We start from the raw sequence: 14,847 nt of genomic DNA on the forward strand, positions 1-14,847 counted from the left end.
CCAATAGCAAACCACAACCATCCAATCAATTCCCCACAGACACAATCAAGCCCCGCCCACATCTGTTTTTGCTCCAGAACCGTTTCACTCGATATACGACACAATAGAGGAGAAAACTTCCCTTTCATGACGACAGACAGCATGTCTCAATAATGTCGGTAGCCGTATTTCCATTGCAGATTTGCGCAAAATTTTGCGATATTTTTTAAATGTCGATAAAAAACTATCGTGAAATGACTCCGTTTCCATTAAACGATGTTGTGCGACTGAAACGTGATTTTTTTCCTCTCATGATGAATCATTCCAACAATTGTGGCAATGGATGTTAGTAGTTTTACTGCCTGAAAAACCACCTCATGCGAGCGTAAAAACTTTTTTAAACACGACTAGTGATTCGTTTTTTAGCCTATATTTATTTATTTAGCAGATGCTTTTATCCACACAACAAGCGATTAATTTTAAAAGGTTCTGTCTGGTGATAATACAAGTGAACAACATCCTCTTATTCAATTGTTTAATAATCTAAAAAGCTGGTGATTTTCAGTGTTTCATGAAGAAGTTTGCAAAGATCAAGTTGAGCCGTTAACCGAAATATGTGAACCTTATCTTTGTTTTATCAGACTAATATAATGTACACAAAATGCACAGGAGAGAAGAGGTCTGGCCTCGCACAGGGTCACGTATGGTGTATGATTAGACCAGAGCAACATCTGCACTAGAAAATCAATGCAGTTCCAGTTAATGACTGTCCAACCGTCCCTCAAACACACATGATGACAGAAGCACACAAACACAAGCCTCAGAATAACGGTTTTATTTCAAAGCTCATCTCACACTCTTAAAAATAAAGTTGGTTCCTTGAAGAACCTTTAACATCTTAGAAATAAAGGTTCCAAAAAGGGGTTCCAAAGAAGAACCGTATATGGTTCCCCAAAGAACCTTCAGTGATCAGTCCTTAAAAGTAAAGAAATTGAACTCAACTTGGTTTGATTCTCTATCTCTAGCAATTTCAGAGTCCAAATTATTTTTGTAAAATGTATAATTTGTATGAAATAAAAAATGTTAAGTTCAGTACATTTGCTTTACTAAACTCTTTAACACTTTCATTCTTTCCCTTCTGCAATAATCTGTGTCTTTTCTAAATAAAAGAGACCAACTATAGATCTATATTCCAAAGCATTCATGAATTACAACCATTTAAGTTCAGATCTGTGGGGAAGTGAGAGTTTACAGGTCAAGAACTGACCCTGAAAAAGGGGTTCCTCAGAAGAACCATTTTTGGTTGCCTAAAGAACCTTTCAGTGATGAGTTCTCAAAATAACAATTTTTTTCGTAGTGCGAAGAAGATTTTAATAATCTAAAGAACTCTTTTCCACTATAAAGAACCTTTTGTGCAATGCCGAAGGTCCTGTGGATGTTATGGATGATATCAACTTTAAATATGGACCTCAACTTGGTTTGATTCTCTAGCAATTCATATTAGTTAGTACAAATACCAATAGTCCAACTTATTTTGTACATGCTATCCCTTCTGCAATAATCGGCTGACTGTCTTTTCTAAAAAAGAGGCCGACTATAGGTCAATATTCCAAAGGATTCATGAATTACAACCATTTAAGTTCAGATCTGTAGGGAAGTGAGTTTACAGGTCAAGAACGGATCCCTGAAAGGTTCTTTGGGGAACCGAAAATGCTTCTTCAGTGGCAAAACCTTTAACCTCGGGTAAAGACAACAGAAGGCCCACCGGTATTATTCAACCCCTCAACGGGAGTTTTCACCACCATTTCAATCCAATTTAAGAAGTTAGCCACTTTGGTGTAGATCCCGTAGTACCCCGGCCGATGGCAGCCTTTACCCCACGACACGACGCCCGTGAGGAATGAGGTTCCCTCGTAGCGCGTGACTAGCGGACTTCCGTCATGTCCTCGGCAGGACTCGTGTTCGCCCGCAACGTAGCCCGCGCAGAACATGTTAGCAGTGACGTTGACGCGGCTGCTCGACACACACTGATCTGTGGGCACTAGCGGGACGCTGAGCCGCTGCAGAGCGCCAGACGACGGGGCGCTCAGGCCTCGCGACGAGTGGATGTTATGCCCGGCGGTCCGCTTGCTCCATCCGCTGAGCGTGTGGAAGCGTACGGCTACGAGCTCGACCTGTGCTAGCGGTGCCGTGGGCAAGCATACGGGCACGGCGTACGCTGAGCGCTTGAGTTCTTCATGAAGCTTCAGGAGGGCCAGGTCACTATCCAGTGACACGGGGTCGTAACTCTCGTGGATAACCACAGCAGAAACATCATACGCCTCCTCTGGGCCGTCCATCACGTCCAGGTCATGATCACCTGAGGACACACAACTGCTGTAACAAAACTGGAACTATGGACGTTATTCACAGTAGCGCCATCTTTGATTTTTAACGGGAATGATTCAATCTGGAAATAAAGCAAAATAACTGAGAAAAATGAGAAATAGTCCTCAGATGCCACATCCGTAATTCATAGCAAAACACCGATCATTAATTAGATCTCAAACAGATTCATTAAAAGTAGTAATTACTCCAACACCTGCGTGACATCATTAACCAACGTGGTCGAACGACCAATTTGCGACAATACAGTTTCGGGAAACATTCTTGACTAGCAACTTGATTTCTTCAAAAATCAAGTTAAAGCAGTACTTCACTTTAAAATGGAAATTACCCTATGATTTACTCTCCCTCAAGTCATACTAGGTGTATATGACTTTCTTCTTTCCTACGAATACAATCAGAGTTATATTTAAAATATCCTGGCTCTTCCAAGTTGTATAATTGTAGTGGATTGCAACCAACAGATTGAAGCTCAAAAACGAGCAGGATATTTTTTAATATAACTCTGATTGTATCCGTCTGAAAGAAGAAAGTCTTTATACACCTAGGATGACTTGAGGGAGAGTAAATCATGGGGTAATTTCCATTTTAAAGTGAAGTAGGCCTAGTCCATTAAGCAGTGAGTTACAGTGTTGTATGGCAAACACACCCCTGTACTGTATAAAACGCTGTAGAAATAAATATGACTTGATCGTCAATCCACACTTCAGGCACCTGTGATAACCTTCAAACGCTTCAGGTCCTTCTGGTGAACGCAGTGAGCCGCTGTTACGACCCAGCCGTCGTCCAGAAGAGCTCCTCCACACACACTCTCTCCGTCATAATCTATCAGCACCTGGAGACAGAACACACTCATCATCTGATCGCTTCTTCTCGTGACACGCTGACGAGCACATTTACTGTTACCTGCCAAGGACAGTGACCTCTGGGACAGTGAATCCCCCCCGCAAGCTGTTTATGAGAATGATCTGCGTCTGTCGTCTGAAGCGGAATCTTCCCACATGGATATTTAACTGCAACAAATCAGTTTCAATAGAAAAGGTTTGGCAAGAGAAACACTGAATGTTGAAAAGTGCCTGAAAGTTAAATTGCCCCTATTATTTTAAAGGTTCCTAATATCGTTTTGTTTTGGCATCTCTCAAATCAGGTTCACACGCATCCAAGACCAAAAACACTTTAATTTCCTCATAATCTCCACAGCAGCTTCAGCTCTTTTCTCTCAGTGTCTGAAACGCTTTCAGTCTCTCTAAGCCCCGCCTCTCTGAGAGACGCGCTGCTCTGATTGGTCAGAAAGCAAACGCTCATCATCATATCTGAATCTCAGCTCGTGATCACAGTGATACGAACAGTAACGATGGCGTGGGTTTTACCATATCAATCTCATCGAAGTGGATTTGCTTTGTCAGCAGAAAACAGCGTCTTCTCGACACGAACCAAACTCTTCCAGTCTCATATACACTAGTGTTTGAGGGCGGAGCTAAGAGACGCTGTTCAGCCAATCAGGACCACAGGCTGGCATTATGCAAATAAGTTACAATCCTACAGGTTCAGGAAGTGAGACTGAATTACTGACGACTCGTCTCAGTTCAGAATCACTTTCTTTTTTGGAGAAAATAACTTGATTGATCTTTGCAGAGCTTTTACATTCAAAAACAGCTTTATTACACACTCCACTATGGCTTGCTTAGTTGGGGACATTTAATTTAATATTCAACAACAATATTGATCTCCTGCACTGACACCATTATATGAGAACTGAACTGAGCTGGACGATGAGATCACAGTTTTCTGCAGAGCGTCAATATATATAAATGAACTAAATTACTAACTTTATTACAACAAAAATGAACCATCACTGAACTTACTTAAGCTGGACTGTGACGCTATTTTCGTCTGGAAACAAACTTTGTTGCATTATTTTCCTGTTATCTCTGTAAAGCTGCTTTGAAACACTCTGTATTGTAAAGCGCTGTATAAATAAAGGTGACTTGATGTGAATTGACTACATGAAAGGTCATATTCAAAAAAGCATTATAGGGGCGCTTTAAATAAGTTTAGTTTGGAGTTTGAAAGTTTTATAAGCCTTGTGTACTTTGAGATTTGAAGTTTATAGGTCTTTATTTATATATTCTTCCCACCTTGAGCAACACAAGACGTCCCGTCAGCAGCCAGTGTGTATCCCGTGGCACAACGACACGAGCGCCGGGGTCCCGAAGCCTCGCAGAAGTGCTCACAGCCTCCGTTCACATGAAGACACTTCAGCGTCTCCTCGAACCCTGCCAGTGGAAAACATCTGTGAGCTTTCAGAAGAACACGCGGCTGGTTATTCTTCACGGTCACGTACCTTTCTCACAGTATTTTCCCTCGAACCCCTCCAGACACAGGCAGTAGTAGGTGCTGGCCAGATAAACACATGTGCCGTTGTTCTTGCACGGATTGGTCAAGCACGGCTCCTTAGCTTATTTATAGATGATTACATGTGTAAATCAAGCAAATGTTTAAAAAAAGACTGGTTTATAGTAATGAATATGAAAACCCCTGTATTTTGGGTGGGAATTCAATGCATCTTGAACTGAGCTGAAACATGGAAGCTTTCTTTTTTTCTCAGAATTGTGTGATATAAAGTCTGTAGAAAAGGCCCCAAAGTTATGTCAGTGTTGATATTATTTAGTGTAGTTGACCATATTAGGCTTTATGTTTCACGTTTACTTCCGTTTATTCAGTGCTTGTAACGGTAGCCGAAGCGCGCGCTGGTTTGTATACTATCTGACGTCACACAGTTAGTATGCAGTACGATAGAGATAGTCAGTCAGTCGGTCGGTCGGATTGTAGATGTGAGCTGCACCTTTCTTCAGAGTGTGCGTAAATGAGAAGAGTAAGTACATCTGTGATATTGTATTATTTGTGAAACTAGTTATTTCTGTTATTTGATGTGGATAAGAGGTAGGAGTTTAAGGAGTCGCTATGCGACCGTGGTGCTAATTATATCCACGTTCGTTCATTTCACGCTCGAGCTTCGACTCGTCTGATTTAGTACGTCGAGTTAACGATATGTAATATCGTGTTTAGATGTGTTCATACTTTCATATTTGTTGTTAGGATTGATCAGTACTTTGTGGTTGAGTAAATTAAGAAGTAAGTGGTGGTAAATATTGTTATTTTGATCGCTATCGAGGTTTCTCTGTCAAGGCTTTGCTAGCTCGAATGGAATATAGCATTCAGTACGGGGTTTTTTCATAATAAAACCATCCAGCTGTTTAGTTAGTTGAAGCTATAAAGTGGATTATCATAGATGACAGTAAGTGCTTTCTATGTGGGAATTTAACTTATGATAGAAAATCTGAGGATCCTTTATAATAAGTGTTTGAATCTTTACATTATGCTTACAGTATTAGAGTTTAAGAGATATACTGTATAGTTATATATACTGACTATTGTTTGCTTTGTTTAGTAATGTATATTAGTGCTTAGAGAGGAATGAGTGTATGCATATTTTTGATTTATTCATTTGTAATTTGTTTCTCTCTTTATAGAAACCACACTCATAATTACACTCACCCTCAAACTCACTCACACAAGAAAGAGGAATAAAGAAACAGAATCAGAACTATTTCTCCGCTCTTTATTTCATACTCTGGAACATTTGGCCTTAAGTGGTGTTCTGGCCGACACACCTGAGTGAACTTGGTGATAAACCCAGAACTAGCACCTAGACTGAGCGTCTACCCATTATCTTCACTACATTGATGGTCCTTCGAGCCGGATCACTGAGTTTACGTCAGAGATGGAACTACATCCAGAGTATGATGCTAGTGGTGCACGTCCCAAACGGCACATTCGCCCACCTGTGCGCTATGCAGATTATGAGGTCGATTATAGAGGCTACATCGGTCAGAGGTACAGAGAGGAATCAGAGAGTTCTCACCAGGAGGGAAATGCCAGGATGACATCCCTCACCTCCCCACCAGACTCTCCTCTTCGACGCCAGAGGCGGGATGCTATTCTTCAGGAGATGGACCTGGGCTATAGGGCTGAGAACCAACAGCACAGCCAGAAGAATCAGCTAGCCCCCCAGCGGTTTCCAGAGAGAGAGTTTAGGGAACAGCTACGAGATTACTCTACTCCCCTACCTCCAGCGCTGCACCCCATACATCCACAGCATGACAGCCGAGTTGAGTTAGATGACATTCGTCATGAAAGACACCTCCTGCAGCAGACACAGCGGCACATGGCATCAGACTTAGTCGAGCTTAGAGCGCTGCGAGCAGACATGAGACAGTTAGTAGATTCTGTTTGCAACATGCAGAGTCCAACCTCTCTTCATACCAGAAAGCCAGAGTTAACGGTGATGTCATCACGGCCACCTGTTGAAAGTGAACCTAACGCTGAGGAAGAGGATGATTGGCCTGCACCACCACCATGGCCAGACCCAGTAATTGACGAACTTCTGCCTGGTGACCCACCTATGCTAAATTCGCTTATTAGGAGAACAGATGAGGTTCCAAGAACTAAGGAAGAAGCATTGCCAGCCCCAGCTCCTGACATGTTTGTGGGCCAGCCACAAGTTTATCACTCAGCACGTGGGGCCCTTCCTACTGCAAAGCCATGGGAGGACACTGTCCGTCAGCCATCGCCCTGGTTCAAGCCCGTTCAGTTTCTGCCACAGTCACACGGATTACCTCCAGCTGAGCCCAAGTGCCCTACAGGTTATAGTGGTCAACGGAGTAAGCTTGGCTGTAACGCAACGCCCCAACAGCGACATCCAAGCATGGCATGGACACAGCCACTGCCCTTTAGATCACCTCAGGGTCATAACTCCAACGTCCCAGAGCCAAGTTACCGTGGGCCACGCCCAACAATCCGCAACTTCGCCAGTCGGGACCCAAGTGAGTTCGCACGGCTCAAGATCTCATTGGAAAACCTCTTACCACATGACGCATCTGAGCTGTTTAAATACCAAGTGTTGGTCGATCACCTGCAACTAGAAGAAGCCAGGTTAATAGCAGATGCTTACCTTAACTCCCCAACACCCTTTTCAGACACAATGGTTGCCCTGAATGACAAGTTTGGCCAACCACATCAGATAGCGCTGAGGCGTATTGCTGCTGTACTGGACTCACCAGACATAAGACGGGGAGACTTCGCTGCATTTGAGAAGTTTGCACTCCAGATCCAGTCACTCGTGGGAATGCTGAAAACACTAGGCCACGAGGGTGAAGTGGAACTACAATGCGGCTCACATGTTGCTCGTCTGCTGAGCAAGCTGCCGTCTGAGCAAAGAGCCGAGTTTCGCCGCTGCATGTATCATCAGGGAACAAGAACCCACACCTTAACTAATCTTTCAGATTGGCTGAAATACGAGTCTTGGTGCCAGGACTTTGAAGGACAGTTAGCTGTGAGAGGAGTGCGGGAGAAGCCGGTGTTCCGACAAGAGGGTAGGAAGGGTAAGCAACCTACCACTGTCCTCCATGGTGTGAAGGACACAGCTAAGAAACCTGAGGCTCCAGTGCCACGCAGCTCCTTCAAAGGGAACAAGAGCAAGCCATACTGTCCATTCTGCAATAACGAGGAACACTACCTTAGCCAGTGTACAGAGGTATCCAGGCTATCAAAGGATCAGCTGACTGAATGGATTAAAAGGAACAAGAGATGTTGGCGATGTGCACGGCCACACCAGGCGGCTCAGTGCAACTTAAAGAAAACTTGCAGCCTCTGCCAAGGGAAACACCTCCAGGTGCTGCATGAGGTGAATATGAGGTCACCTAAGGAGGCATCATCGACACCAGCAGCGGAAAGCCATGGCATAAGGGGCACAACAGAGGTTCTGTATCTAGACAGACCCACTGAAGGCAGTCGGGTTCTTCTTAAAGTTGTCAAAGTCCTCATTCACCATGGTGACCAATCAATCAACACCTATGCCATACTTGACGACGGTTCAGAGAGAACTATGCTGTTGCCAGATGCTGCAGAGAAGCTAGGTGTGCAGGGGATTCAAGAGAACCTACCACTACGCACAATTAGAGATGAAGTGCGGACCCTCCGTGGTGCATCAGTGTCGTTCTCCATTTCTTCGCCGTCAAAGCCAAAGACTAAGTTCAAGATCATAGGTGCATTCACCAGTGCTCGTATTGGACTAGCTACCCATACTTACCCCATGGAGCAACTCAGGAACACATACAAGCACCTTATTGGCCTTCCCATTCAGACCCTTATGAATGTTAAGCCCCTGCTTCTAATTGGAAGTGACCACCCCCATCTCGTCACTCCCATTGAACCTGTCAGATTGGGACCTCCAGGAGGGCCTGCTGCCATCCGCACAAGGTTGGGCTGGACACTGCAGGGCCCAGCGAGTGTAGTCTGTCACCTCACCCAACCACGGCAGTGTCTATTTACAACAGTAGCACCCCAGGTGAGCGAACTGATGAAACATGTCGAGAGATTATGGCAGGTCGACGATGTCCCATTCAGAAGCGAGAAACTAGTTACTCGTTCAAGACAGGACCAAGAGGCCATCAGCATCCTGGAGACCAAAACCATCAGGGTAGAGGTTGATGGCATTCTACGTTACGCCACCCCGCTGCTCCGCAAGAGAGACATGCCGCTCTTTCAGGCTACTGAAGAAGCCGTCATGCCCAGTTTAAGAAGTGTAGAGAGGCGACTGGCTAGAGATTCTGCACGGGCAGAAGCCTACAGAGTGGAGATGGAGAAACTTATCAAGGCGGGCTATGTCATCAAGTGTGGACCGAAAGTTTCAGCCGAGGAAGGTTGTGAGGAATGGTATATTCCTCACCATCTGGTGAGCCATAATGGCAAGAATAGGCTGGTATTCAACTGCTCCTACCAGTATCGAGGGCAGATCCTCAATGACCATCTACTGCCTGGGCCGACATTAGGAGCATCACTACTGGGAGTTCTGCTAAGATTCCGAGAGCATGCAGTTGCGGTTAGCGGAGACATCAGAGGCATGTTCCACCAAGTTCGCCTCCTCCCAGAAGATCGTGCTCTGCTCAAATTCCTTTGGCGCGACGTCAGTCAAGAAGGCCCTCCTGCAGTGTACGAGTGGCAGGTGCTACCGTTTGGTACAACATGTAGCCCCTGCTGTGCCACATTCGCCTTACAGCGCCACGTCTCTGATAACAGCCAGCCAGATGAAGAGGTGAGGTTCTCAGTTGAGAAATGCTTTTATGTAGATAACTGCCTCCAGAGTGTTCCCAATATTGCTGATGCGAGGCACCTTGTAGACAAGCTACGAGCCCTTCTTGCGTCTGCAGGCTTTGATCTGCGTCAGTGGGCAAGCAACGAACCAGGTGTAATAAGTCACCTACCACAAGAGAGCTGCTCTGCCAGTGTTGAGCTATGGCTGGCTCAGAACAAGACAGATACCCCAGAATCTACTCTAGGGCTAAGCTGGCTCTTCCACACGGATGTACTTGGCTACAAGCATCGCCATGTGGAGTACGGGGTTCCCACGATGCGTAATATCTATAAGGTGCTGGCGAGTCAGTACGACCCCTTGGGGTTCATCCTACCCTACACCACCAGGGCTAAGATAATTGTCCGACACCTTTGGGACAAACACAGGGGATGGGATGATCCATTACTACCGCAGGAGCTTCTGCAGCAGTGGAAAGACTGGGAAGAAGAATTACAAGTCTTATCTCAAGTCACCCTGCCCCGACCATACTTGTCGAAGGACGTGGACACCTCCGGTCTTCAGAGAGAGGTGCATGTATTTTGCGACGCCTCAGAAGAGGCTTATGGATCAGTGGCATACCTCCGGACCACTGACAGACACGGTGAAGTGTATCTGTCATTCCTGATGGCCCGTTCTAGAGTTGCTCCCAAGCGATTTCACTCTATGCCCCGATTAGAACTCTGTGCTGCCCTTACGGGTGCACAGCTCTCGCAGGTGCTGAAGAGGGAGCTTACCATCCACATTGATCATACAATCCTTTGGTCAGATTCCACAACGGTGCTGACATGGCTGAGGTCTGAATCTTGCCGATTCAAGGTTTTTGTGGGCACCCGCGTGGCCGAGATACAGGAGCTGACTGACAGGCATGCCTGGAGATATGTTGATACCGCAAGAAACCCTGCTGATGACGTAACACGAGGGAAGAAGCTGAGAGAGCTTGTTCAGCCAAATAGATGGAGCCTGGGACCTGCCTTCCTCCTGACCAGTCCAGACTCATGGCCAGAGGACCCTGCTGTTGAACAAGCAGAAGATACCTCAGAGCTGCGCAAGTCTACTTTCTGTGGGGTCGCCACAGTTGCATCAAGCCAGTCGACTTCAGACGTGAGTCAATACGGCTCGTGGAAGGAGCTGCTGGATGAGACAGTGCAGGAGCTGCATGGGGCGGCCAACTCTAATGATAAGCCCACAGCTGAAGACTACCGACAGGCTGAACAGTTAATACTTCAGAGGGCTCAGAGGGATAGTTTTCAACAAGAGTACAGCCTCCTGAAAGCTGGTAAACCAGTTCCCAGCAGCAGTCGACTCCGCACGCTGTCTCCAGAGCTGGATGAAAAGGGAGAGCTCATTCGTGTTGGAGGACGACTCCGTCGAGCAGAAGGCTTAGAACTGACCACTCTTCATCCAGTCATCTTAGACCCAGGTCATCGAGTGACTACCCTCTTGATCCAAGACTTCGATAACCGCCTACGCCACCCAGGCCCAGAGCGGGTGTTCGCTGAGCTTCGACGCTCCTTCTGGATCCTGCGAGGGCGTGAGGCTGTCCGGCGCTACCAGTATAGCTGCGCTGACTGTCGGCGATGGAGGGCAAGACCTGCAGTGCCGAAAATGGCAGACCTGCCATCAGCCCGTCTGCGCCTTTACAAGCCGGCTTTCTATTCTACAGGGATGGACTGCTTTGGGCCATTTGAGGTCAAAGTTGGCCGGCGCCGGGAGAAGAGATGGGGGATCATTTTCAAGTGCCTCACAACGAGGGCAGTGCACTTGGACCTCCTTACCTCTATTGATACGGATGCTTTTCTGATGTCCCTTCGTCGGTTTATTTCCCGTAGAGGAACACCTGCCGAGCTGTTTTCCGATCAAGGGACAAATTTCAAGGGAGGTGAGCGAGAACTCCGTGAGACCTTCGCTGGAATGTCTAAAGAACTACAACATCTCCTTGCACCACAGAAGATCTCCTTCCGCTTTAACCCCCCAGCCGCTCCTCACTTCGGAGGGGTGTGGGAGAGGGAGATACGCTCAGTTAAGAGCGCACTCTATGCCACAGTCGGTGCTCAACCTGTTCCGGAAGAAGTGCTTCGCACTGTACTTACTGAGGTGGAAGGGATCCTTAACAGTAAGCCCTTGGGTTATGTGTCTTCAGATGCCAGCGACCCAGATCCAGTGACTCCCAGTGTTCTTCTTATGGGGCGGCCTGATGGTTCGTTGCCTCAGGTAGTCTACCCCGAAAGTGAGCTCATCTGTCGCCGCCGTTGGAAACACTCCCAAGTTTTGGCTGACCACTTTTGGGCCCGTTTCATCCGACTCTATGTGCCGAGCCTGCAAGCTCGCCAGAAGTGGCAGGCTACACCAGCTGATATTGAAGGGGACTGTGTAGTGATGATCGCTGACCCACATCTACCGAGGGCCCTCTGGCCCATTGGGAAAGTGGTCAAGACTCATCCCAGCCCTGACGGGCACATCAGGTCCGCTGATGTAAAGGTGAAGGAGAGAATCTACACACGGCCAGTTGCCAGGCTGGTTGTCCTCCCTGCACTTCCATCTGGAGAAGATGGAAACGGTTCCACTCCTGCCGCTACACCCCAGCCATAGAACTTTGTTGCCTTTATTGATGAGCGAATGTATTACATACATTCGGGGGCGGCTGTAGAAAAGGCCCCAAAGTTATGTCAGTGTTGATATTATTTAGTGTAGTTGACCATATTAGGCTTTATGTTTCACGTTTACTTCCGTTTATTCAGTGCTTGTAACGGTAGCCGAAGCGCGCGCTGGTTTGTATACTATCTGACGTCACACAGTTAGTATGCAGTACGATAGAGATAGTCAGTCAGTCGGTCGGTCGGATTGTAGATGTGAGCTGCACCTTTCTTCAGAGTGTGCGTAAATGAGAAGAGTAAGTACATCTGTGATATTGTATTATTTGTGAAACTAGTTATTTCTGTTATTTGATGTGGATAAGAGGTAGGAGTTTAAGGAGTCGCTATGCGACCGTGGTGCTAATTATATCCACGTTCGTTCATTTCACGCTCGAGCTTCGACTCGTCTGATTTAGTACGTCGAGTTAACGATATGTAATATCGTGTTTAGATGTGTTCATACTTTCATATTTGTTGTTAGGATTGATCAGTACTTTGTGGTTGAGTAAATTAAGAAGTAAGTGGTGGTAAATATTGTTATTTTGATCGCTATCGAGGTTTCTCTGTCAAGGCTTTGCTAGCTCGAATGGAATATAGCATTCAGTACGGGGTTTTTTCATAATAAAACCATCCAGCTGTTTAGTTAGTTGAAGCTATAAAGTGGATTATCATAGATGACAGTAAGTGCTTTCTATGTGGGAATTTAACTTATGATAGAAAATCTGAGGATCCTTTATAATAAGTGTTTGAATCTTTACATTATGCTTACAGTATTAGAGTTTAAGAGATATACTGTATAGTTATATATACTGACTATTGTTTGCTTTGTTTAGTAATGTATATTAGTGCTTAGAGAGGAATGAGTGTATGCATATTTTTGATTTATTCATTTGTAATTTGTTTCTCTCTTTATAGAAACCACACTCATAATTACACTCACCCTCAAACTCACTCACACAAGAAAGAGGAATAAAGAAACAGAATCAGAACTATTTCTCCGCTCTTTATTTCATACTCTGGAACATTTGGCCTTAAGTGGTGTTCTGGCCGACACACCTGAGTGAACTTGGTGATAAACCCAGAACTAGCACCTAGACTGAGCGTCTACCCATTATCTTCACTACAAAGTCAGAATTGCGTGATATAAAGTCAGAATTGCGTGTTATAAAGTCAGAATTACGTGTTATAAAATCAGATTGCGTGATATAGTCGCTGAAAAAAACTCTTTCTCAGAATTGCATGTTTATATCTCACAATTCTGACTTTAGAACACATTTGGGATAAATAAACATGCAATTCTGACTAAAAAAGTCTGTCTTATTTTACCCTTAGAATTAGACTTTTTAACTCGCAATTGTGACTTTATATCACGCATTTGCTTGTTATAAAGTCTGATTTGCAAGATATAAACATGCAATTCTGAGAAATAAAGTCAGAATTGCGAGATTTAAATTAGCAATTGTGAGATAAAAAGTCGAAATTATCTTTTAGAATGTTTTATTCTGTGGCAGAAACAAGCTTCCATATTAACAAACACCTTTTGAACAAACAGAACCATTGACTTCAGGTCAATAATTGTTTTTTACTGTGTTATGATTATATAATAGGCCTGCCTACTGTGGTCAGTGGTCACAACTGTAGGCTACTAATAAACTCAGAAAGATTCTCTCAGTGAAAATCACTTGTGTATAGGCTACTAATACTTGACTACAGTTTTTGAGGAAAACTATGTTGTGCCATGTTTATTTTTGTGGGTGGCTGTGGGTCACATTTAATTTGCTACATTACTCACCGGAGTAACTCAACCAAAACTGTTTCTGCAAAAGAGAAACAAAACGAATTCGTGACGTTACTTAAATTAAAATAATATGTCAGATGATTTATAATATCTGAGTGAGTACCGTCTTCGTGTCGTCCTCGAACACCTCGCGCGCCTCCTCGTAATCGCAGATTTCTTCGATGCACTCGCGCTCGAGATTCCCGCTCTTCAGCTCCTCAAGAAAAGAGTTCGCGCGCCTCACGCGCTGCAACACAGAACTGGCGTCATCTTTGTCAAGAAACACTGGAAATAACGAGGAACAGAGGTAGAACTGAAGTAGTTTGATACGCAAGTTACTTAACATGCGGTCTATGTTGTTATCGATGAACGAGCGACACGAACACTCTCGATAGAACACTGGGCGCCCGGCCGCGAGTCACTTCTTTAATTATTACGGGTGAGTTATTTTAGTTCGTGTCGCTCGCAATTCTTACCACCGATGGATCCGTGAAATACCAGGACACACAGCAACACAACAGCACAAGTGTTCATGTTCACCTCCGGACACACGCGTGGTCAAAGTTTCCTCAGAATCCTGATGGTAAGAGAATGACATTTCCCGATCGACCGGGAGCAAAGGGCTTCTGACTGTGACCAGACCCACTGATAATGAGTAATCAAACTTATTATTGGACCAGGCTTTGATTTTAAAGTCACCATGTAATCAAAATGCACAACTCTTCTTATTTTATGGAATACTGCAGCTTTATTCTAAATGATTTATCGGTGCACATCATTATTATCGTGTTAAATTCAAACCACAACCATCCAATCAATTCCCCACGGACACAATCAAGCCCCGCCCACATCTGTTCTTGTTCCAGAAGCGTTTCACT

At 45.1% G+C, this 14,847-nt stretch overlaps 1 protein-coding gene across 3 annotated transcripts; it reads right to left on the reverse strand.

Moving 5' to 3' along the window:
• Positions 1-1,107: 1,107 nt before the first annotated feature.
• f7i (coagulation factor VIIi) lies at positions 1,108-14,607 on the reverse strand. 3 transcript variants are annotated; one of them, XM_077238105.1, is made up of 8 exons: positions 14,446-14,607; positions 14,094-14,254; positions 13,985-14,009; positions 4,709-4,822; positions 4,503-4,640; positions 3,271-3,377; positions 3,079-3,199; positions 1,108-2,338 (listed from the first exon to the last, which is right to left on the reverse strand). In XM_077238105.1, the coding sequence occupies exons 1-8, from the start codon at positions 14,501-14,503 to the stop codon at positions 1,713-1,715; spliced, it is 1,350 nt and encodes a 449-aa protein (XP_077094220.1). In that variant the 5' UTR covers positions 14,504-14,607; the 3' UTR covers positions 1,108-1,712. The 3 variants fall into 3 exon arrangements, with proteins under 3 accessions (XP_077094220.1, XP_077094221.1, XP_077094219.1); XM_077238106.1 differs by lacking the exon at positions 14,446-14,607 and having other exon boundaries at positions 4,718-4,822; positions 14,094-14,438; XM_077238104.1 differs by lacking the exon at positions 14,446-14,607 and having other exon boundaries at positions 14,094-14,436.
• Positions 14,608-14,847: the final 240 nt, after the last annotated feature.

The sequence above is a fragment of the Siphateles boraxobius genome, unplaced genomic scaffold, assembly GCF_051911475.1.
Source record: "Siphateles boraxobius isolate OS27281-9 unplaced genomic scaffold, OSU_SipBor_1 215, whole genome shotgun sequence".
Taxonomy (NCBI): domain Eukaryota; kingdom Metazoa; phylum Chordata; class Actinopteri; order Cypriniformes; family Leuciscidae; genus Siphateles; species Siphateles boraxobius.